This window comes from Pongo abelii, chromosome 14, assembly GCF_028885655.2.
Source record: "Pongo abelii isolate AG06213 chromosome 14, NHGRI_mPonAbe1-v2.0_pri, whole genome shotgun sequence".
NCBI lineage: Eukaryota > Metazoa > Chordata > Mammalia > Primates > Hominidae > Pongo > Pongo abelii.
Genome location: NC_071999.2, coordinates 22,630,748 through 22,656,030, shown reverse-complemented (window position 1 = coordinate 22,656,030; position 25,283 = coordinate 22,630,748). Strand labels below are relative to the sequence as shown.

Sequence of the window (25,283 nt, the reverse complement as noted above, 5' to 3'; positions counted from 1 at the left end):
TTTCAACACGGATTCCACAAACACAACAAAGCTGATTTTTCTCCTTTTGTTTTTTTCCTGAGACAGGATCAGCCTCTCACCCAAGCTGCAGTGCAGTGCAGTGGTGTGATCTCGCTTCACCGCACTCTCGACCTTCTGGGCAATCCTTCCGCCTCAGCCTCCCGAGAAGCTCGGACCACAGGCGCAAGACACCACACCGGGCTTTTTTTTTTTTTTTTTGTAGAGACAGGGTCTCGCCATGTTGCTCAGGCTGGTCTCGAACTCCTGAGCTAAAATGATCCTCCCGCCTTGGCCTCCCAAAGTGGTGGGATTACAGGCATGAGCCACAGCGCCTGGCCGACAAAGCTGATCTTACTGCATTTGAGAAGCCAGGTAGTCAAGGTCAGGCTTTCCTGTCCCTGCTTTCTCCCCTGTGCCTGCTTTCTCCCTCTCCTATGTGAGCCAGCCCTTAAAGAGTGAAAATGGCAAGAGCCAAAGACGGGTTTTCCTCCTAGGGTCTCCCAGCGACCCGGTGCCCAAATACATTTGGATGATTCTCCTGCAGAAGGCCAAGGCCCTCCATTATGAAAACGAAGCGTTCGGCCGGGGGCGGTGGCTCACGCCTGTAATCCCAGAACTTTGGGAGACCGAGGCGGGCAGATCACCTGAGGTCAGGAGTTCGAGACCAGCCTGGCCAACATGGTGAAACTTCGTCTCTACTAAAAGTACAAAAATTAGCCGGGCGTGGTGGCGGGCGCCTGTAATCCCAGATACTCGGGAGGCTGAGGCAGGGGAATCGCTTGAACCCGGGAGACGGAGGTTGCAGTGAGCCGAAATAGGGCCATTGCACTCCATCCTGGGCGACAGAGTGAGACCCTGTCTCAAAAAAAAGAAAAAAAAAAAAGAAAGGAAACGAAGCGTTCTATCCTGGAATGTTCTCCCATGGCAAGAAGGAACAGAGTAGCAGGAGACAGAGATACTTTGAAAGGAGGTGCGCTCTCAGGAGGGGAAAGCTGGAAGAGCGATTCCAAGTTTAGGAAATCTTGCAAGGCGCTGGAGCGTGGAAGGGCAAGGAGGAGCCAGGAGAGGCGGTGTGCAAGGCTGAGAACGGAGGGAGAGAACCGGCGTCGTGGATCTGGGGGTCCCCGGGCCGGCTGTACTAGGGCAGTGGGGAGAGGGCCGGGGTTACCGCGAGGCCGGGGCGCCGGACACCACGCATGCGCGGGGCTGGGAGCTTAGCAGGGCGCGCGGCTGCAGCGGTCTGGGCAGACCGCCCCGGCCTCGCCCCGCGCCGGCTGCGGCCGCCCCCGCCCTAGCGCGGCGGCCGGGCTCACGCTAGTCCCCTCCCAGCCGCCCGGAACCCCGCAGCCCGGCCAGACCCGCCGAGGCCGCGACGCCGGCGTCAACAGCGACTGCGACGGCCCTGGGAGCGCGTGAGGCTCCGGGGTCGCGGCGGCGATTGGCCGGCCGCGGCGCCCGCTCCCAGAATGCAGCGCATGGCGCGTCATTGAAGAGAGACCATGATGGCGGCGGCGCTGGGGCCCCCAGAAGTGATCGCTCAGCTGGAGAACGCGGCTAAAGTTCTGATGGTGAGGACGCCGCGCCCCTCAGACCCCGGGATTCGCGGGCCCCCGGTCGGCCCTGCCACTCCAGGCCTTGTTGCTCGCTGGGCTGGCGACTGGCAAGGGCCTCCAGGGAGCCTGGAAGTGGAGGAGGAGGTGGCGGTGGCGTGGCGCAGGATTCTTCATCCTACTTTCCTCCTGCCGTCGTCCCCTCCTTCCAGGAGCTGTCCCCTTCCCCTGGCTGCCCAGCACCCCCGTCGGGCGTGGGAATATAGTGGTGTAGCAAAGAGGATTTCTTCACCTTACACCCTGCTCCACAGACTGGGTCGCAGAGCAAGGCGCCGGGAAGGAGGTTGGGGTTATCCCCGTAGGGCTTCGGTGGGGGAAATTTGTAGGGCTGTGTGAGCGCTCTTGGGGAGTTGGTGTCGGGAGGGATTGGATGGCACAGCCCGGGTGCTGTTAGCAATCCTTGTTTCCTGTGCATTCGGATCCTCTAGCGCTTCGCTGACATGCAGCCACCTCTGGAGTAATTGCAGCCGGCAGCACGTGGAAGGGCCGGGCCGGCTGGAGGGAGGGAGGGGAATCGTTGAGACCAAGGTCATTGGGGCAAAACTTGGTCTAGTGCTAAGCTCCTTAAAGCTCCCGCGATTTGGAGAACTGAGTCTATGCTACTCTTTGACTTCATGCTTACACTACAATAAACAGTTCGATGAGGTTGTTTACTAAGGGAATTTTAGAAGGCCGAGTCAAAGGATAAAAGTATTACATGCAAGGAGGAGAAGTAAGGATAAACTACGTTCAGTTACTCGGTAAACAGTGTTTGTATTTGCTGGCTTAGCTTTGTTTTTGTAAATTATGACTTCGGTGTTTGTAGATGTTTTGGGAAGTTAGAGGTTCATTTGATAGCTGGATTGATTCAGACTTTCTAAGAATTGGATGCAGCCAGCTTTGTTACCTTTTTGGACTTTTTTCCTTTTGGTTTGGTGTTAGGGTGTTTGAGCATCACATTTAAGAATATTCGAACTGATTCTAGCGTAGTTTGTAGTTCTAATATTTTACATCAGATATTTTTGTTTCTTTAGAAATCGAGAAGTCTAATAAAAGCAGGATTTACTTGCTTCATTATGAATGTTAATGTACGTTTTGTCACAAAACAGACTAGTGAAGGTTTTCACACTTTTGCAAATTAAGCAGAAGTAACTAGCTAGTATTCCCCTTAATACAAGATTCTTAAAAATCCCTGACATAGACCGTTTTGTAAAATTCCTGAAATTTTCCTAGGAGCTAGGGGCTCTGTTTTCATTAGATTCTGGAAGGAGTATGCCACCCAAAACACGGCTGTAGTTCTTACACTGATCAGGTAAAATCAGTGTCCTTCGTCATTGGCTTAATATAAACTAGTGTTTGTGTTTTCCAGTATCTTCCCTCTTCCCTGGCAAAGCTACTTATCACCTATAAGGAGTAGGTGAGAAGAATAGTAGTAAGTACCGTTTATTGAGTGCTAGATATTGGGCTTGAGGCTTTACATACTTTACATATTTTATTAATCTTTGCAACAGCTTTGCTTTACGAGGTTGAGAAAGTGTAAGTGGCCCGGGTTACACAATTACTAAGTGGCTGAATTAGGTCTTGAACTCAGTTCTGTCTGGCTCTAAAGCTGTGTGTCTTTCCACTCTACCCTATCTGTCATATGTTGTATAAATAATTTGTCTAAATGCTTTTTATCTTTTCAGAGGAGAGGGGTATTGAAAAGAGTGTTATGTTATTAAAAACAGGAAATTACAGCCGGGCGCAGTGGCTCATTCCTGTAATCCCAGCACTTTGGGAGGCTGAGGTGGGCGGATCACTTGAGATCAGGAGCCCAAGACCAGCCTGGCCAACACAGTGAAGCCCCATCTGTACAAAAAATACAAAAATTAGCCAGGCGTGATGACTGGCACCTTTAATCTCAGCTACTCTGGAGGCGAAGACAGGAGAATCGCTTGAACCGGGAGGCAGAGGTTGCAGTGAGCCGAGATCATGCTGCTGCACTCCAGTCTGGGCGACAGAGTGACACTTCATCTCAAAAAAAAAAAAAGGAAGTGACTTTTTGGAAATTTCCACTTAAGTTTTCAGAAATTTGTACCGAAGATGTGTAGAGTAGTTATTGTATTATTTCTTAATATGAAAGCTGTATTCCAAATTATTAATAGCTACCATTTATTGAATACATACTGTGTTTGAGGCACTGTGCCAAGCCCTTTACATATATTATTTTTTATCTCCGGTAACTCTGTGAGGTAGGTATTATTACTTTCATCATCTTTTTTTTTTTTTTTGAGACCAAGTCTCACTCTGTTTCCCAGGCTGGAGTGCAGTGGCACGATCTTGGCTCACTGCCACCTCCGCCTCCCGGGTTCAAGCGATTCTCCTGCCTCAGCCTTCCGAGTAGCTGGGACTACAGGTATGTACCACCACACCCAGCTAATTTTGTATTTTTAATAGAGACTGGGTTTCACCATGTTGGCCAGGCTGGTCTCGAACTCCTGACCTCGTGATCCACCTGCCTCGGCCTCCCAAAGTGCTGGGATTACAGGTGTGAGCCACCACACCTGGCCTGTTACTTTCATTTTCATTTTACAGGCTAAGGAAACTCCAACATGTAGATGCTAAGTAATGTACACAGATTTACACAGCAAGGGGTAGAGACTCTGGTTTGTCTGTTACCAGTCTGTGGTTCTTAAGCTATAGGGTACTGGGAACAGAAAGGAGGTAAATTAATTCATCTTTGGCTAATTAAGGTTGTTAATGCTCCTTCAATTATTAAGCATTAAGCTACATATTTTAAACAGAGTGATCTTAGCATTTATCCATCTGTGGGTCTGAATATATCTTATGGAAAATTGCTGTATTTTAACTGTTAATATGCTTTGAGATTCAAAATGCAAATAGTGATGTATTTTGTAATTATTTTTGCTTAATTTTTCATGAGGTAACTCATATAGTTGTTTTATGGAAATCAGCATAGAATTTTAGAATATAGAAGAATCTTAGATCTTTTAGTACAGAGGTCTTAGGGAGTCTAGGATGAATATCAAGGAAATTGTAACAAATTTTTTGGTGTAAACGTACATTTTTAGTAATAGGGTCTAGAGCTTTTATCACTGTCTCTGAGAGACTAGAAACTGAAAAACAAGAATCAAGTCTAAGCATTCTCCCTTCCGTGCTACAGATGGGGAAACTGAGGTTCAAAGAGGTAGAAGTGACTTACCCAAGGTAGGTCACAGAGCTAATTCATGATATAACAGGCTGAGATCACCAGACTCCCCTTTCAGAACTTTTACTCTTTTTTTTTTTTTTTTTTTTTTTTTACTTTTTTTACTCAACCATGTTGGTTCTCAGTCAACATATACTATAAATGTTACATTTTATTACTTGATGGAAAATGTCGAAATATGGTACATCTACATTCAATCAATTTAGGTTATTGGATAAGCTGCCAGATAAAGTAGTACAGTCGTCCCTTGGTATCCATGAAAGGTTAGTTGCAGAAGCCGCCTCCACCCATGGACAGTCAACCATGCATTGATACTTGAGTACCCCCGATCCCCTCCCTTTCTTTTGATACAGGGTCTCTGTTGCCCAAGCTGGAATACAGTGGCATGATCATGGCTCACTGCAGCCTTGAATGGGTAATTTTTTAAAAATATTTTTTTGTAGAGAGGATTCACTGTGTTGCCTAGGCTAGTCTTAAGCTCAAATGATACTCTTGCCTTGGCCTCCTAAAGTGCTGGAATTATAGGCAGAAGCTACTGTGTCCGGCTGAGTTTCTTATATGATATAGTATGGTAATTGTGTATGACCTATGCACATCCTCCTGTATACTAAAATGTAGGAGGTGTTTTGATTTTAGAGACAACATTATTGAAAAGTTTAGTGTTCTTATAGTATTGATGCTACATTCATTTGAAGTCCAAAGAGTGCTTTATTTATTGTCTTGAATTTTCTTGGTTTTGTTGCCCTGTCTTCATTAAGTTGTTTTGGATTGTCCTTAGTGATTGTGTGTAGCGATAATATAAGATAGTGCAGAGCACACATACTAACTGATACATTATAGAAAAGTAATTTTTATAGGTTTTTTTTTTTCCTTTTTCTTTTGAGACAGTCTTACTTTGTTGCCCAGGCTGGAGTGCAATGGCGCAATCTCAGCTCACTGTAACCTCTGCCTCCCAGGTTCAAGTGATTCTCCTGCCTCAGCCTCCCAGGTAGTTGAGACTGCGGGTGCCTGACACCACGCCTGGGTAATTTTTGTATTTTTAGTAGAGATGAGGTTTCAACACGTTGGCCAGGCTGGTCTTGAACTCCTGATCTCAGGTTATCCTCCCACCTTGGTCTCCCAAAGTGCTGGGATTAACAGGCGTGAGCCACCGCACCCGGCCCATACCTTTGTTTTTAAACCAGGATGGATTTAGTGAGTGTAAATCCAACTTTAATAAAGGAGATTCGTGACTGGTTTTCATAGATTTTATTATAGTGGAATCTGGTTAATATCTTCTAAAATACTTGCACATCTGTAGTCCTATAGAAAAAATTTTGTTTTCATTCTCATATCAGTCCTGTGAAGTAAATAGGATGAGATATTCCTAAACCTTATAAATGAGAAAACCTGGCCAGGCATGGTGGCTCACACCTGTAATCCTAGCACTTTGGGAGGCCCAAGTGGGTGGATAACCTGAGGTCAGGAGTTCGAGACCAGCCTGGCCAACATGATGAAACCATGACTCTACTAAAAATACAAAAATTAGCTGGGCGAGGTGGTGCATACCTATAACGTAATCCCAGCTAATTGGGAGGCTGAGGCAGGAGAATCACTTGACCCCAGGAGGCAGAGGTTGCAGAGATTGTGCCATTGCACTCCAGCCTGGGCTATAGAGCGGGACTCTGTCTCAAAAAAATAGAATAAATAAATAAATAAATGAGAAAGCCTGATATTCAGAGATGGCAAATGATTTGCCTGTTGTCATATAGCTAGTTTGGATCTGGAATCCAATTTCTGGCCATTGATTTGTTTTAGAACATTTCTTCAGTATATAGAAACACAGCATGTTAGACACTATGCTGTGTATGCTGAGGAGACGGAAGAAGCACCTTCTTTTCAAGGAGTGGAGAAAGGCAAAAATATTAGCAAATGTTGGTTGGTAAAGTTATAATAGAAGTAGGTACAAACATCTATCTTAGGCTGAGATGGGGACTGAGAAAGGGCTTCTTGGAATAGGTAACCCTTAAGCTGAATCATGAAAAATAAATTGGAGTTTTCTAGTTTGATAAGCAGTATCCCAGGTAGAGATATATATTTTGGGGAATATAGTTTGAGAGAATATAGTTTGGGGAAATACAGTGAGTTTGAGGAATATTTGAGCATTTATATAGTAGATATTTCCTGAGACCTTCAATGTATAAGGTACACTGCCTTTATTTTTTTGTAATCACAGTACACATGTCATAAAAATGAAAATTTTAATTAATTGAACCTACTTTTCTTATTTGAAAGATGCATTATAGTAAGTATGCATTTTTGTTTATTTCAGCCCTGTCTTGTAGTACCTGCGGTGGCACTAGATATTAGAAAACTGGCACAGCATTCTTTTTCTCAAAAAAGCTAATTAATAGGAAATTTATATTTCAAATTCAGTTCAATTAAATGTGTATTTGCAGTTGGACTTGTGTCAAACTAATTGGAACGTAGCCAGTGATCCAGAGAAGAAATGTGAAAAGACATTTGAAATCATCCATAGATGCCTAAAAGGCAGTTGTTAAAATTTAACAGCATTTTATGATTAAAACAATTGGATAAACTAGGAATTGAAGGGAATTCTCAATATGATAACAAATAGTTATCTGAAACCATGTATTAAATGATGATATCCTCAGAAGTAAAACGGGAGTCCTAATATAACTGTTATTTAACACCTTCTGAAGGGTCTAACTGATACAGTAATATAAAAAATGGGAATAAGTGCAGATATTGGAAAGAAAGGCCAAAAAATGATTATTTGCAGGTGATACGACATTTCGGAAAAAAAGTTTAAGCAAAATAACTAAAAGACTGTTGGAACCACTAGTTCTTTGGAAAGATGACCAGATATAAGAAAAATAAATGGGTTGCAAGATTTCCTTTATATCAACAGTGATCAGCTTAAAATTGGAAAAAAGATCCCGTTCTATTAGAAATAAAAACTGTAGAAATAAATTATAGGGCACTGATAAGAAACATGCACCATTTTTATGAAGAACATGATATAGCTTATTTGCAGAATATAAAAGAGCTGAATTAAATGAAGGCTATGCTCCTTGGTCTGAAAGGTCAATCCGGTTAAGGTGGCAATTTCTCCCTCATTCATCTCTAAATTGAATATAATGTCAATCAAAATCTCTCTTTCCTCCTCACCCTTTTCTGAGGTGGGAGAAAAATTAATTGATTAGAAAATATTTCTGGAAGTCTGTGAAGGGTTTGGGGACTTGATGTAACAAATATTACAATGTATTCAGAAGCTACAGTAATTGAAACATAGCATTGGTATAGGAAAAGAATAGAAAGTTAGAATAGTCTAGAAACAGAACTAAGAATAAAATGGAATTTCACATTGTAAAGGTATAGGGAAGTATGCTACAAGTTTTCGATACAAGAACCTTAAATATATAGCTGACCCCCAGCTATTTCACTTCTGGCCATTTATTCAGTTTACGGAAATACTTGCTTATACACAAAGAATGTTTACTGTAGTATACTTTGCTGTAGTGAAGATTGAAACAGTGTAAATGTCCAGTTATACCAAATTGATTTAATATACTGGTATTCTGTATAATGGAATTTTATGGAACTCTTAAAAAATATGGTATATCTAAAATGTGATAGTTTTTTTTTTAAATGGGAAACCTGAATGAACATGGAAAGATACTCAAAATAAAACGAAAAATTGCAGAATAGAATATATGATCCCATTTCTGTTTTCTAGAAAAAGTTCTGTATATATTTGTATATGCATAGAAACGGAAATGGAAGGCCTATACTAAACTTCTTTTTTTTTTTGAGACAGAGTCTTGCTCTGTCGCCCAGGCTGGAGTGCAGTGGTGTGATCTCAGCTCACTGCAACCTCTGCCTCTCAGGTTCAAGCGATTCTCCTTCCTCAGCCTCCCAAGTAGCTAGGATTACAGGCATGCACCACCACACCCAGCTAATTTTTGTGTTTGTAGTAGGGACAGGGTTTCACCATGTTGGCCAGGCTGGTTTTGAACTCCTGACCACAGGTGATCTGCCAGCTTCGGCCTCCCAAAGTGCTGGGATTACAGATGTGAGCCACTGTGCCTGGCCTATACTAAACTTCTAAGAATGGCTACATAGGGAATGAGATTGCACATGGGAGGAGTGCTTAATATAGTTTTAATATAGTTTGAATTTTTTACAATATAAAAATTTAGACCATAAATTAATACTCCGTTTTAGTAAATTTCAAAGTTGCATGCATTTCTATTTTCTTTTCTTTTCTTTGAGATGGAGTCTCACTCTGTTGCCTAGGCTGGAGTGCAGTGGCGCAATCTCAGCTCCCTGCCACCCCTGCCTCCCGGGTTCAAGCAATTATCCTGCTTCAGCCTCTAGAGTAGCTGGGACTACAGGTGCACGCCACCATGCCTGGCTAATTTTTGTATTTTTAGTAGAGACAGTATTTTACCATGTTGACCAGGCTGTTCTCAAACTCCTGACCTCAGGTGATCCGCTCGCCTTGGCCTCCCAGAATGCTGGGATTACAGGCGTGAGACACCACACCCAGCCTGAATGTTGCATGTGTTTTAAAAAAATCTACCTTTTTTTTTTTTTTGAGATGAAGTTTCACTCTTGTTGCCCAGGCTGGAGTGCAATGGCGCCATCTCGGCTCACTGCAACCTACACCTCCTGGGTTCAAGTGATTCTCCTGCCTTAGCCTCCCCAGTAGCTGGGATTTACAGGTGCCTGCCATGATGCCTGGCTAATTTTTTGTATTTTTAGTGGAGACGGGATTTTACCATGTTGGCCAGGCTGGTCTCGAACTCCTGACACTCTGATGATCCACCTGCCTTGGCCTCCCAAAGTGCTGGGATTATAGGTGTGAGCCACCACACCCGGCCAAAAAAAAAATCTACTTTTAAAATCTACTTCCTTGAATGTCCTGCAATTATTTTTATGTTGAAGAATTCAAAGCTGTATCATGGTTCAGACTAAGACTAGGTTTGTGGTTTTGCATTTATAGACTTATAAATACAAATGCAGGGCGTTCCATTTCCACAGATTTGTTTAATCACTGCTAAGTATAATATAACCTTGTGAATAAATAAAAGGAAAAATGTCTTTTGAGTGAGAAAGAGCTAATAGAAAACTAATAAACTTTATTCTGGAAAAGAGACAGGGATTCACACTTTCTCTTTTTGTAGTTATGGGAAACATTAGGACCATTGTAATTTGACAATATTTTAGAGTAGGGTTTTTCAGAGTTTAGAGCATGCATAACCAATCTTAGGGTGATTATTAAAACTTCAGATTTCTGGCTGGACACAGTGGCTTACACCTGTAATCTCAGCACTTTTGGAGGCTGAGGCGGGCAGATCACCTGAGGTCGGGAGTTCGAGACCAGCCTGACCAACATGGAGAAATCCTGTCTCTACTAAAAATACAAAATTAGCCGGTGTGGTGGCGCATGCCTGTATTCCCAGCTACTCGGGAGGCTGAGGCAGGAGAATCGCTTGAACCCAGGAGGCGGAGAATGCGTTGAGCCAAGATCGTGCCATTGCACTCCAGCCTGGACAACAAGAGCAAACTCCATCTCAAAAACAAAACAAAACAAAAAACTGCAGTTTCCTTTGCCTTACCTACAAAGGTTCTAATTTAGGAGGCCATGTTTCTTTCTTTTTTTTGAGACAGAGTCTCACCCTGTCACCCAGCCAGGAGTGCAGTGGCGCAATGCATGTTTAGGCTCATTGCAACCTCCGCAACCTCCGCCTCCCAGGTTCAAGCAATTCTCCTGACTCGGCCTCCTGCGTAGCTGGGATTACAGGCACATGCCACCATGCCCGGCTAATTTTTGTATTTTTAGTAGAGACGGGGTTTCACCATGTGAGGCAGTTTCACCATGTTGGCTAGACTGGTCTCGAACTCCTGACCTCGTGATCCTCCCACCTCGGCCTCCCAAAGTGCTGGGATTACAGGCATGAGCCACCACGCTTGGCCATGGAGACCGTGTTTCATTCCATATCCTCATCTTTTTTGTCTTTCTTAGTGGGTCTGAAGGGTCAGTATAGTGAGTGGGTGGCCTCTGCCTTGTATCTGAGCCATAAGACTGTTTCTGTCCACTGTCTTTGTTGTCCAGCCAGGGCTACCTACATAATTTGCAGGGCCCAGTGAAAATGAAAATGTAAGGCCTCTTGTTCACAAAAAGCAGGGGAAAAGTGCCATTAAATGTTGTGAAATATAAAGCATTTTTCTTTAAAAATGTTTGCACCTTGTGAGGCTTTGGATAAGTTACTGCCTTTCCAGCTTCTTTTGACTCTTTTCCAGTTGCTTTTTCTCTTCATCAGCCACACTAGCTTTTTTGCAACCCTTCCCACTTGTGTCCTGTGTCCTGTCACAGGGCCTCTCATATAATAGTCCTTCTGTCTGGAATGCTTTTCTTCACTGTCACTTTCTCCTTCAGTTCTCTCAGTAGTCAGTTTCTCAGGGAAGCCTTCCTTAGCCTGCCTGAAAGGTGAGATTCACCTGTCCTTTTATAACAGTGTAGTTCTTTTATTTTTTTTTTTTATTTTTTACTTTTTGGAGTTAGGGTCTTACTCTAAAACCCAGCTGGAATGCAGTGGTGTGATCATGACTCACTGCAGCCTCAAACTCCTGGGCTGAAGCGATCCTCCCCCCTTTAGCCTCCTGAGTAGGTGGGACCACAGGTGCACACCACCACACCTGGCTATGTTATAATGTTTTTGTAGAGACGAAGTCTTGCTGTATTGCCCAGGGTGGTCTCAAATTATTGGTAGTTCTTTTATAACACCTTATTCATGTGATTGATTAATGAACGTTGGTCTCTCTTGCTGGACTCTAATGTATATTTGTTCAGGGTCCCTGTTTGCTTTTCCTTGATTATGTGTGTCTAGTACAGGGCTTGGCACCTTGTTGCTCACTAATATTTGTTGAATGAAAAAGGATGAATAAATGAGGAAGGGAGTAGTGTGAAATGAGACTAGGGAGATAGAGGCTGGGTTATCTTAAGGTTTTGTTTGCTGTAATAATTAGCTTGAATTCACAGAGTATAAAATTTGGCTGGGCATGGTGGCTCACACCTGTAATCCCAGCACTTTGGGAGGCCGAAGCAGGCGGATCACCTGAGGTCAGGAGTTCGAGACCAGCCTGGCCAACATGGTGAAACCCCATGTCTACTAAAAATACAAAAAATTAGCCAGGCATGGTGGTGCATGCCTGTAATCCCAGCTACTCAGGAGGCTGAGACAGGAGAATTGCTTGAACCCGGGAAGTGGAGGTTGCAGTGAGCCAAGATCGTGCCACTGCACTTGCAGTGAGATTGTGCCACTGTACTGCACTTGGAGTGAGCCAAGATTGTGCCACTGCACTCCAACCTAAAAGAGCAAAACTCTGTCTCAAAAAACAAAACAAAACAAAAAAAACTTGTCAGATTTGGGGTTTTGATGTTTGACTGGCAGCAGTGTGAAAATCCTGTCTGTAGCTCCACCTCCCTGGGTAAATGAGGCAGGAGAATTGCTTGAGTCCGGAAGTTCAAGCCTGGGCAACATAGCAAGACCCTATCTTTTTTTTTTGGAGACGGAGTCTTGCTCTGTTACCCAGGCTGGAGTGCTGTGGTGCAATCTTGGCTCACTGCAACCTTCGCCTCCCGGGTTCAAGCAATTCTCCTGCCTCAGCCTCCCGAATAGCTGGGACTACAGGTGTACGCTGCCACACCTGGCTATTTTTTTTTGTATTTTAGTAGAGACAGGGTTTCACTATGTTACCCAGGCTGGTCTTGAACTCCTGAGCTCAGGCAATCCGCCCGCCTCAGCCTCCCAAAGTGCTAGGATTACAGACGTGAGCCACCACGGCTGGCCCAAGAGCCCGTCTTTTTTAAAAAAATTGAGAAATAATAACCACTACCTCAGGGAGTTAGTGCAAAGATAAAATGATTTAACATACATTGAAAGAAAAGTGTTTAGTATAGTGCCTGGGGTATAGTAAGTGCTCTGTAAATGTTAGCTGCTATTTTGTACTTTAATGTATCAAATAACATGGCATCAAATCAAGATAACCTTGTAGTAAGCACTTGATAAATACATGCTGAGTTAATTAGATTTCTTCTAGAGTAATGATAGCTGATAGAACTTTCTGTGCTGATGGAAGTGTTCTTTATCTGCTCTCTCCAATATGGTAGCCACTAACCACATTTGTCTTGAGCTGTCGTAACATGCTTAGTGTAAGGGAGCCACTGTGGTAGTGGCTACTGTGTTAGACACCACAAGTCTAGAGTGTGGCTGTTTGCTCTTTTTTTTTTTTTTTTTTTTTTTTTTTTTTAAATTGAGACGGAGTTTTGCCCTTGTTGCCCAGGCTGGAGTGCAATGGCGCGATCTTGGCTCACAGCAACCTCCACCTCTCACATTTCAAGCAACTCTCCTGCCTCACCCTCCCAAGTAGCTGGGATTACAGGCATGCACCACCATACCATGCCTGGCTAATTTTGTATTTTTAGTAGAGACGGGGTTTCTCTATGTTGGTCAGGTCAGGCTGGTCTCAAACTCCCGACCTCAGGTGATTGGCCCACCTTGGCCTCCCAAAGTGCTGAGATTACAGGCATGAGCCAACGCTCACAGCCTGCACCTTTTTTTTTTTGAGGCAGGGTCTCATTCTGTTGCCCAGGCTGGAGTGCAGTTGCGCAATCTCAGCTCACGCCATCCTCTGCCTCCCAGGCTCAAGCAGTCCTCCAGCCTCAGCCCTCTGAGTAGCTGGGGTACAGGCTACTGTACACACCAACCATATCCGGCTAATTTTTGTATTTTAGTAGAGACAGGGTTTCGCCATGTTATCCAGGCTGGTCTCGAATTCCTGAGCTCAAGCAATCTGCCCGCCTCAGCCTCCCTAAGCGCTGGGATTACAAGCATGAGCCACCTTGCCTGGCCATGCTCTTTGCGTATTTCTTCTGATTTGTAAATACTGATTTCAATTTCTTTATTTCTTTTTTTTTTAGACAGAGTCTTGCTGTCTTGCCCAGGCTGGAGTACAGTGGCACAATATCAGCTCACTGCAACCTCCACCTCCTGGGCTCAAGCAATCCTCCCACCTCAGCCTCCCAGGTAGCTGGGACCTATAAGCATGGGCCACCATGCCTGGCTAATTTTTGCATTTTTTGTAGAGACAAGGTTTGTCTGTGTTGCACAGGCTAGTCTTGAACCCTTGGGCTCAAGCAATCCTTCCACCTCAGCCTCTCCAAAGTGCTGGGGTGACGGGCATAAGCCACCGTGCCCAGCTCCTGATTTCACATTTCAAACAATTCTTATAGGTTCTAGCTTATTATTTCTGGTTGTTGCATTCCCACTGTCAAAATGCAATACTGATTTTAGATATTAAATGCATCCTTAACAGGTTTCTGTCTTCTTATTACTTTTGGTTCTTTTTCTTGCTCTAGCATCAGCAAAGCATAATGCTTTTGACAACATTGGTGGCACACAATATTGGTGAAGAGAAGATGAATATTCTTTGCTTTGTAGCTATAAATCATTTTCATTTTTAGATTTATAAATGGCAATTGGAGTGATCAAAACAGTTTTTCATTAACTTTATATATACACCTACCTTTAGCATTTGCCCACTTACGAACTGTATCAACCAAATTTTTTACACACAAATCATAAAAGATGAAAGAATGATATCACATGTCCTTTCAGCGAAACAGATTGTTTTGGGTTGTTGTCACAGAATATTGGGTAATGATGTAATTCTTGGGTAATGACTGTCTGAATGAGATTACCATATTTTTTTCCTTGGAAGTATGTTCGTTCATTGATTGTTGAGTTGCAGAAAATTCATTTAGGGCAGGATTTCTCAAACTTGCCATTATTAGCATTTCGGGTGGATACTTTTTGTTGCTGAGGGCTGGTTCATGCATTGTAGGATGTTTAGCAGTGTCCCTACCCTCTATCCACTAGTTGCCATTAGTGCTCCCCAGTTGTGGCAACCAGAAATGTTTCCAGACACTGCCAGATGTCCCTTGGGGGACAAAATTACCTAAATTAAGAACCACTGATATAACATCATCATCTGAAGACTCAAGGTCTGAGATGACACTTACGTGATCCATTTTACCATGATTGACAGAGTCTAGAGCAGTTCAGTCTGTAAAAACTTTCTGCAGTAATAGGAATATTCTGTGTTTGTGTTTTGCAATGTGATAATTTCTAGCCATGCACACATGGCACTTGAAATATCTCTAGTATATCTGAAGAGCTAAATTTTTAATTAACTTAAATTTAAACAGTCTCATGTCTAGTGGCTACCGCATTGAAGAACACAAAAAGAGTGTCTTTTTGCCGGGTGCAGTGGCTAACGCCTGTAATCCCAGCACTTTGGGAGGCCGAGGTGGGTGGATCACTTGAGGTCAGGAGTTCGAGACCAGCCTGACCAACATGGTGAAATTTCGTCTCTACTAAAAATGACAAAAAAAATTAACTGGGAACTGGGCATGGTGGCACATGCCTGTGACCCCAGGTACTTGGGAGGCTGAGGCAGGAGAATCGCTTGAACCCGGGAGGTGGAGGTTGCAGTGAGCCAAGATCGCACCGTTGCACTCCAGCTTGGGCAACAAGAGCGAAACTCTGTCTCAAAAAAAAAAAAAAAAAGTGTCTTTTTGCCTTCATCTTCTGACTTACCTCATAATTGTGAATGTGAAATGTCTTTTGTCAGTTTTCTTCTCTTTGTCATTATGGTTGGGAAATGAAAAATTCCTAATTCTCAGCAGTATTCAATGAAACCTTTCAAAAAAGACCACCAGGCTGGGTGCAGTGGCTCATGCTTGTAATTGCAGCATTTTGAGAGGCCAAGGCAAGCAGATCACTTGAGCCCAGGAGTTTGAGACTGGAGTGGGCAACATGGCGAAACTCTGTCTCTACAAAAAATTTAAAAAAAAAAATTATCCATGTGTGGAGGCCTGCACCTGTAGTCTCATCTACTCAGGAGGCTGAGGTGGGAGCATTCATCGAGTCTGGGAGGTCAAAGTTGCAGTGAGCTATGATTACAACACTGCACTCCATCCAGCCTAGGTGACAGAACAAGACTCTGCCTCAAACAAAACAAAACAAAACAAAACCCCCACCAGGTATCTTTTATATCTTCTTAAAAGATCATGCCATATACTTGGGGCAATATAGTAAAAAAAATTGAGGGTAATGTAATAGAGTTGATTTATTTAGTTATTGCCTCTCTCTTCCATATCATTTCATCATTCATTTTCTTATTATTTTAGTCTTTTCTTTTTTTTTTGAGATGGAGTTTTGCTCTTGTCGCCCAGGCTGGCATGCAATGGCACAATCTCGGCTCACTGCAACCTCTGCCTCCCAGGTTCAAGCGATTCTCCTGCCTCAGCCTCCTGAGTAGCTGGGATTACAGGCGTACACTACCATGTCTGGCTAATTTTTCTATTTTTAGTAGAGACGGGGTTTTGCCATGTTGGCCAGACTGGTCTTGATCTCCTGACCTCAAGTGATTCACCTGTCTCAGTCTCCCAAAGTGCTGGAATTACAGATAGGCGTGAGCCACTGAGCCCGACCTCTTTTTTTTTTTCTTTTTCTTTTCTTTTTTGAGACAGAGTCTGACTCTGTTGCCCAGGCTGGAGTGCCGTGGTATGATGTTGGCTCACTGCAACCTCCACCTCCCGAATTCGAGTGATTCACCTGCCTCCGCCTCCCAAGTAGCTGGGACTACAGGTGTGCACCACCACGCCAGGCTAATTTTTTTATTTTGAGTAGAGATGAAGTTTCACCATGTTGGCCAGGCTGGTCTCAAACTCCTGACTTCAAGTGATCCACCAGCCTCAGCCTCCCAAAGTGCTGGGATTACAGGCATGAGCCACTGTGCTCGGCCTTGTTTATTTTCTAATGTTAACTCTGTTTTTCATTTCTGGGATACCTAACTTGGTCACAGTGTATATTATTATCGTCATTATTATTTTTAACATCCATTGTTGGATTTGGTTTATGAAATATCTTTTTATTAATATTTTTAATTGACATAATTGTTTTAATATATATATACAACGTGGAATGATTAAGTCAAGTTAATTAACATATCCATCACCTCCCTTATGTGAAATATCTTAAGATTTCTTCTTCTGTGTTCATGAGTAGGATTGACGTATAAATTTCTTTTCCTCCACTGTCCTCATCTGGTTTTGCTATTGGCATATTTATGATGATATGCTGGGCTCTTGAAATGGCGTAAAGAGTGTTTCCTGTTTTGTAGTCTCTTGAAGAAATCTGTATAGGATTGGAATTGCTGTATTTATCACAATAAATTTGTTTGCTATCCTTTTTTTTTTTTTTTTTGAGGCGGAGTTTTGCTCTTGTTGCCCAGGCTGGAGTGCAATGGTGCAATCTCGGCTCACTGCAACCTCCGCCTCCCGGGTTCAAGCAATTCTGCCTCAGCCTTGCGAGTAGCTAGGATTACAGGCATGCACCACCACGCCTGGCTAATTTTGTATTGTTAGTAGAGACGGGGTTTCTTCATGTTGGTCAGGCTGGTCTCGAACTCCTGACCTCAGGTGATACGCCCGCCTCGGCCTCCCAAAGTGCTGGGATTACAGGCATGAGCCAACATGCCCAGCCCTGTTTGCTATCCTTTTAATGTCTTTTTATTTTCCAAGGCATCTGTAGTTGCTTTCTCTTTTAATTCTTGCTTGTTTATATATTTGTGTTTTTCCTCTCCAGTTTTATTAGTTCTTCCAAATAAAGAACTTTTGGCTTTTTTGTTTATTGTAAACTATAGTTTTATTTTGTTTTGTTTTGAGACAGAGTCTTGTTCTGTTGCCCAGGCTGGTGTGCAGTAGCGTGACCTCTGCAGTGGCTCACTGTACCCACCGCATCTTGGGTTCAAGGGATTCTCCTGCCTCAGCCTCCTGAGTAACTGGGATTACAGGCATGAGTCACCACTACAACTAATTTTTTATATTTTTAGTAGAGACAGGGTTTTACCATATTGGCCAGGCTGGTCTTGAACTCTCAACCGCAAGTGATCCACCCGCCTCAGCTTCCCAAAGTGCTGGGATTACAGGTGTGAGCCACCGTGCCCAGCCTATATATTTTATTTATTTATTTATTTTTTGAGATGGAGTCTCGTTCTGTTGCCCAGGCTGGAGTGCAGTGGCGAGATCTTGGCTCACTGCAACCTCCGCCTCCTGGGTTCAAGCGATTCTCCTGCCTCAGCTTCCCAAGTAGCTGGGATTACAGGTGCACGCCACCACACCCAGCTAATTTTTGTATTTTTAGTAGAGGCGGGGTTTCACCACGTTGATCAGGCTGGTCTTAAACTCCTGACCTCGTGATCTGCCCGCCTCGGCCTCTCAAAGTGCTCGGATTACAGGCGTGAGCCACTGTGCCCAGCCTGGCCTGTACATTTTCTGATTTCCATTATGATTTTTTTTCATCCTTGAATTTTTCTAGTTTGTGTTATTGTTATGTTAAATCAATTTCTTACTTAATGGCTCTTGGTCAGATAGTATGTCATGTACATACCAGTTATTTAAAATTTGTTTGGATATGCCTTACAGTCTAGTGTGTTGTCAGTTTTTGTTCAGTATGTGTTTGAAAAGAATGTGATATTCACTTAAAGGTGCAATGTATTTATGCTATTAAATCAAATTCATTAGATACTTCTGTCTTCCTAAGCTAACAGTTACTGAGAGTTACATGTTAATCTTCCACTGTAATGGATTTGTTGGTAGTTCTGTTTTGTTTTGTATGTATAAATTGTATTGCATGCCATTGTAGTTGAACCTTTTATGATTATGAGATGGCCCAGTGTCTTTTAGTAATATTTTGCCCTAAATTCTGTTTTTCTCTGATGGCTACATCAATTTCATTAACTTTATTTTGATTAGAATTTTTTTCTACTTTTGTAAACTTATCTTATTTTTTCATTTTTATTTTAAAAATTGTTTTGTAGAGACAAGGGCTTGCTTTGTTAACCAGGCTGGTCTTGAGCTCCTGACCTCATGTGACCTTCCTGCCTTGGCCTCCCAAAGTGTTGGGATTACAGGCATGAGCCATTGCACGAGGACTTTTTCCATCTTTGTGCTTTCAACATTTCCATGCCCTTGAGTTTTATATGTATTTCTTGTAAACAGCATAATTTTGGATTTTCTTTTTTATCCAGTCTGTCAATCTTAGTTTTTTATGTAGAACATTTAGTTTATTACATTTACTTGTCATTACTGATAAATTATAATTTATTTGTTATCTTACTGTGTGTGCATGTGATTTTTTTCTTTCTTGCCTTCTTTTAGGGTTTGATAATCTTTTGTTTCTCATTCCGTAGTTTGTTGTCATAAACTATGTTCTTAGTTTTAATATCTCATTGACCACAGTAAACATTTTAACATGCATATTCAATTTAGTCCAAAGATAATATGTATATTCCGTCCCAGCCAGAGTAATACAAAGACTAGCTTAAAAATACCTCTCTCCTGGCTGGGCACGGTGGCTCATACCTGCAATCTCAGCACTTTGGGAGGCCAAGGCGGGCGGATCACCTGAGGTTGGGAGTTCAAGACCAGCCTGACCAATATGGAGAAACCCTATCTCTACTAAAATACAAAATTAGCCAGCGTGGTGGCGCATGCCTGTAATTCCAGCTACCTGGGAGGCTGAGGCTTGAACCCGGGAGGTGGAGGTTGCAGTGAGCCGAGATCGCGCCATTGCATTCCAGCCTGGGCAACAAGAGTGAAACGCCATCTCAAAAAACAAACAAACAAAACAAACAAACAAAAAAAACTTCTCTTTTTACTTAATGCGCTATTGCTGTCCAGAGTTTTAATTGTCTTTTTTCATTTTCTCAAACTAATCTTTACTTGTTTTTGTTTTAAGAGACAGGGTCTTGCTCTGTCACCCAGACTGAAGCACAGTGGCGCAATTAAAGCTCACTGCAGCTTCAAACGTTTGGGCTCAAGTGATCCTCCTGCCTTAACCTCCCAGGTAGAATCATTTTAAAAATACAATACTTGGCCACGTGCAGTTGCTCATGCCTCTAATCCCAGAACTTTGGGAGGCTGAGGCAGGAGAATCACTTGAGCCCAGGATTTTGAGACCAGCCTAGGTAACATGGCAAAAATACCATCTCTATAAAAATACAAAAAAATTTAGCCAGGTGTGGTGTCATGCGCCTGTGGTCCCAGCTACTCCGGAGGCTGAGGTGGAAGGACTGCTTGAGCCTGGGAGGTTGATGCTGTAGTGAGCCGAGATTGTACTACTGCAGTATAGCCTGGGTGATAGATTGGATTGGATTGTATTGGATCGGATCGGATCGGATCGGATTATATTGTATTTATTTTTAAGAGACAGGGTTTCACCCTCTTGCCCAGGCTGGAGTGCAGTAGTGTGATCTTGGCTCACTGTACCCTTGACCTCTTGAGCTCTAGTAATCCTGCTTCAGCCTCCTGAATAGCTAAGACTACAGGTGGAGGCCATCATGCCCAGCTATTTATTTATTTGTGAGACAAATCAATTTTTGAGACTGCCTTGTTGCCCAGGGCAGTCTTGAACTCCTGGGCTTAAGCGATCCTCCTGCCTCCGCCTCCCAAAGTGCCAGGATTACAGGTGTGAGCCACCTCACCTGGCCTTAGTGAACGTATTTAACAATATTTTTGGCCGGGTGTGGTGGCTCATGCCTGTAATCGCAGCACTTCAGGAGGCTGAGGCATGCGGATCACCTGAGGTTGGGAGTTCGAGACCAGCCTGGCCAACATGGAGAAACCCCATCTCTACTAAAATACAAAATTAGCCGGACGTGGTGGTGCATGCCTGTTATCCCAGCTACTCGGGAGGCTGAGGCAGGAGAATCGCTTGAACCCAGGAGGCAGAGGTTGCAGTGAGTGGAGATCGTGCCATTGCACTCCATCCTGGGCAAAAAGAGCAAAACTCTCTCTCAAAAACAAAAAAAAACCCCAATACAATATGTTTACTCCATAGTCTTTTGCATTCAAGATCATTAATTTGGATTCACTTTACTTGAAGTATTTTCTTTAGAATTTTTTTAGGGAAGAGTACTTTGGTGGTAAACTCTCTTGGTTTTTATTTGTAGGAACATGCTTTCATTATACTCTAATCCCTGAAAGATCATTTTTCTAGATAGACATTTCTAGGTTAAGGTTATTTTCTTTCAATACCCTGAAAATGTTATTCTGATCTCTCTTGTCTGGCTTATCTTATTGCTCTAAGAAATACAGTTTAGTCTGTTATGCCTTATAAATATCTTTTTTCTTTGACTGCTTTTAAGGTCTTCTCTTTGAATTCTTCAGTTTCACTGTGATATCAGTAATATGATTTTTCCTCCTTTTTATTTAGTTTGGGATTCGTTGGGCTTTCTGATTTTTAGTGTTTCTCATCGATTTTGGAATGCTAAAGAAGCATCTTTAGCTTTGAGTCTACATCTTTTCTTTCTCCTCACCCATTGGAGCTCCATGCTGTGTCAGGCAAGGCCTGCCAAGAAACACTCAAAGGTGTAATTGAAGAGAGTTAACGAAGATAACTATTGACAGAGGCTTGGGAGGGGTAAGATGTGAGGGAACCGCAAAGGATGGTAAAGCCATTTTCAGGGTCTGCAAGGGCAGGGCGGGATAGGGGAGAGCAGCTTTAGGGAGCTGTGGCTTTTGGTGGGAAAAAGGAACCACTGGGACAGAGTGAGGAAGCCTGAGTCATGTGGTGTCTAGAGGTCAGCCTCTCGGGGCTCTGAGTACAGCAGAGCATGGATGGTCCCTTTATTCTCCTACACTCCCTGCCTTTTTTTTTTTGAGACTGAGTTTTGCTCTTTTGCCCAGGCTGGAGTGCAGTGGCTCCATCTCGGCTCACTGCAACCTCTGCCCTACTGGTTCAAGCGATTCTCCTGCCTCAGACTCCGGAGTAGCTGGATTATAGTCGCCCACCACCACACCTGGCTAATTTTTGTATTTTTAGTAGAGATGGGATTTTGCCATGTTGGCCAGGCTGGTCCCAAACTCCTGACCTCAGGTGATCCACCCACCTCGGCCTCCCAAAGTGCTAGGATTACAAGCATGAGCCACTGTGCCTGGCCAATTCTCCTAGACTCTTTATGATGTGGTTTGGATGTTTTGTCCTCTCCAAGTCTCATATTGAAATATGACTTCTGATGTTGGAGGTGGGCCTAGTAGGAGGTGTTTGGGTCATGGGGGTGGATCCCTCATGAATGGCATGGTGCCTCCCTCTGAGTTCACCGGCGATCTGGTTTAAAAGAATGTGGCACCTCCCCCCACTTGCTTTCTTTCTTGCCATATGATATGCTGGCTCTCCCTTTGCTCTCTGCCATGATTGAAAGCTCCCTGTGGCCTCACCAGAAGCTGAGCAGATGTTGGTACCGTGTGTATGGCTTGCAGAACCATGAGCCAAATAAGCCTCTTTTCTTTATAAATTACCCAATCTCAAGTATTCCTTTATAGTAACGTGAAAGGACTAACATGCTTCATGTTTGTGCCTTCCTATGTTTGTAATAATTTCCCATATCTGTCTTCAGTTTTCCCAATTTTCTTTTCTTTCTTTCTTTCTTTTTTTTTTTTGAGACAGAGTCTTACTCTGTCGCCCAGGCTGGAGTGCAGTGGTGTGATATTGGCTCACTGCAACCTCTACCTTCCAGGTTCAAGTGATCCTCCTGCCTCAGCCTCCCAAGTAGCGAGGACTACGGGCATGCACTACCATGCCCAGTTAATTTTTTTGTATTTTTAGTAGAGACGGAGTTTCACCTTGTTGGCCAGACTGGTCTCAAACTCCTGACCTCAGGTAATCCACCCTCCTCAGCCTCCCAAAGTGCTGGGCTTACAGCTGTGAGCCACTGTGCCCAGCCCCCAGTTTTTTCCCCAATGTATCTAATCTGTTCTTTGATCTGTTTAGTGAGTTTTTAATGTATATTTTATTGAAGTATATTAACACAAGAAAATTCACAAATCTCAGGTGTCCAATTTGATGATGATATGTGATTGTGTGTACCCCTGTAACTGTCATCCAAACCAAACATAGTAAGTCTATTGATATTTATATTTATTTTATTATATTGCTCATAAAAGTTTTCTTGTGATATCTTGCTCCTTTTAAAAAAAATTATTGGCTGGATGCGGTGGCTCATGCCTGTAATTCCAGCACTTTGGGAGGCTGAGGCGGGCGGATCATGAGGTCAGGAGATCGAGGCCATCCTGGCTAACATGGTGAAACCATGTCTCTACTAAAAATACCAAAAAAATTAGCTGGGCGTGGTGACGGGTGCCTGTAGTCCCAGCTGCTCGGGAAACTGAGGCAGGAGAATGGCATGAACCCGGGAGGTGGCGCTTGCAGTGAGCCAAAATTTTGCCACTGCACTCCAGCCTGGGCGACAGAGCGAGACTCTGTTTCAAAAAAAAAAAAAAAAAATTATTGTAAAATTCAACATAAAATTTGCCATTCATATTGTTGTGTAACTGTCACCAAAATTTATCACTATCTCCAGAACTTTTCCATTATCCCAAACTGGAACTATATACCCATTAAATAGCAACTTCCCATTTCCTCCTGCCTCTAATCCCTGCTAACCATGATTCTACTTTCTATGAATTTGACTATTTTAACTACCTTATATAAGTGAGATCATACAGTATTTGTCCTTTTGTGTCTGGGTTATCTTACTTGGCATAATGTTTTCAAAGTTCATCCATGTTGTAATATATCTTAGTACTTCATTCCTTTTTTTTTGGAGGCAGGGTCTTGCTCTGTTACCCAGGCTGGAGTGCAGTGGTGCAATCCTGTCTTATTGCAGCCTTGACCTCCCAGGCTCAAGTGATCCTCCCACTTCAGCCTGCCCAGTAGCTGGGACTACAGGTGCAAGCCACCAGGCCTGGCTAACTTTTGTATGTGTTCGTAGAGATGGGGTTTCACCATGTTTCCCAGGCTGGTCTGGAACCCTGGAACTGAAGCAATCTACCCACCTCAGCCTCCCAAAGTGCTGGGATTTCAGGTGTAAGCCACTGCCCCCTACCGCTTCATTCCTTTTTATTTCTGAATAATATTCCATTGTGTGAATATACCATGTTTTGTTTATCCATGCATTCTTTAGTGAACATTGGTACAGTCTATTAAAGCATTGCTTTCAGTTCTTTTGGATATATAGCTGGAAGTAGAATGACTGGCTTATATGATAGTTTTATCTTTGATTTTTTGAGGAACTGCCATACTATCTTCCCTAGTGACTGTTCCTTTTTTTTTTTTTTTTCTTTTTTTTTTTTTGAGACGGAGTCTTGCTCTTGTCGCCCAGGCTGGAGTGCAATGGCGTGATCTAGGCTCACCGCAACCTCTACCTACTGGGTTCAAGCAATTCTCCTGCCTCAGCTTCCCGAGTAGCTGGGATTACAGGCATGCGCCACTGTGCCCGGCTAATTTTTGTATTTTTAGTAGAGACGGGGTTTCACCATCTTGGCCAGGCTGGTCTTGAACTCCTGACCTCGTGATCCACCCGCCTTTGCCTCCCAAAGTGCTGGGATTACAGGCATGAGCCACCGCGCCCATCTGTGGCTGTTCCTTTTTTTGTTTGGCTGTACCATTTCTACATTTCCACCAGCAGTGTACAAAGTTTCCAGTTTCTCCACATCCTCTGTTCTCATGGATGTGAGGTGATGTCTTGCAGTTTTGATTCGTATTTTCCTAGTGATTTGGTATGTTGGGCATCTTTTCATGTGCTTCTTGGCTATTTATGTATCTTCTTTGGAGAAATGTCTGTTAACATCCTTTTTGTATTTTTTAATCAGGTTATTTGGTTTTTCGTCATTGAGTTGTAGGAGTTCTTTATAGATTACAGATATTAATCTGCTGTCAGATAAGTAAATGATTTATAGTATTTTCTCCCATTCTGTGGATTGCCTTTTCATTCTTTTGATAATGTCATTTGATGTACAAAAGTTTTTAATTTTGGTAAAGTCTCCTTTTTACATTTTTGGTTCTTTTAAATATTTTATATTCTGTTTCTAACATTTCTAATATTTGTGAGTTTTGTTTGTCTGATTCTTTAATTTATTGTTCTGTAAACCTGTAGTGGCTTATTTCCTCGTATGTTTAGTGAAATTTATATGTTAACTCTTGGAAATGTTTATGAAAAACTCTGAAGCCTGGATTCTTCCAAGTGCCTAGGTACATAAACAACACAGGACTACTTTAATTTTATTGGCTTCAAGTTTTTTTGACAACGTGGTTCCTGTTGTGATGGGCAAGAGACCTGCCATGGGCCTGCTTGCGGGTATTCATTGTCTGAAGTAATTTACGCTTTTCCATCTATTGTCAAGGTCCAGACTGGCAAGTTAATCCTTCCCTCCCTTCTCCCCTCTTTTTCTCTTCCCTGGTCCCCCTCCTTCCTGGTTTGTTTTGTTCGTTTTTTAAATAGTTTACCCTTGCGCTGAGGATCCCAGCTTTATGTGGAGGGATATCTTGTTAGATCCCTACCTGAGATGGGCC

At 43.1% G+C, this 25,283-nt stretch overlaps 1 protein-coding gene across 2 annotated transcripts in view; it reads left to right on the top strand.

Annotated features, from left to right (window-relative positions):
• Positions 1 to 1,247: 1,247 nt before the first annotated feature.
• The window catches only part of XPO4 (exportin 4), a 124,863-nt gene continuing 100,827 nt past the window's right edge, over positions 1,248 to 25,283 (top strand). For both annotated transcript variants that reach the window (XM_024257687.3, XM_054528793.2), the window contains exon 1: positions 1,248 to 1,568. In XM_024257687.3, coding sequence (XP_024113455.1) covers positions 1,500 to 1,568 — 69 coding nt within the window. In that variant the 5' untranslated portion in view covers positions 1,248 to 1,499. The remainder of the gene's footprint in view (positions 1,569 to 25,283) is intronic.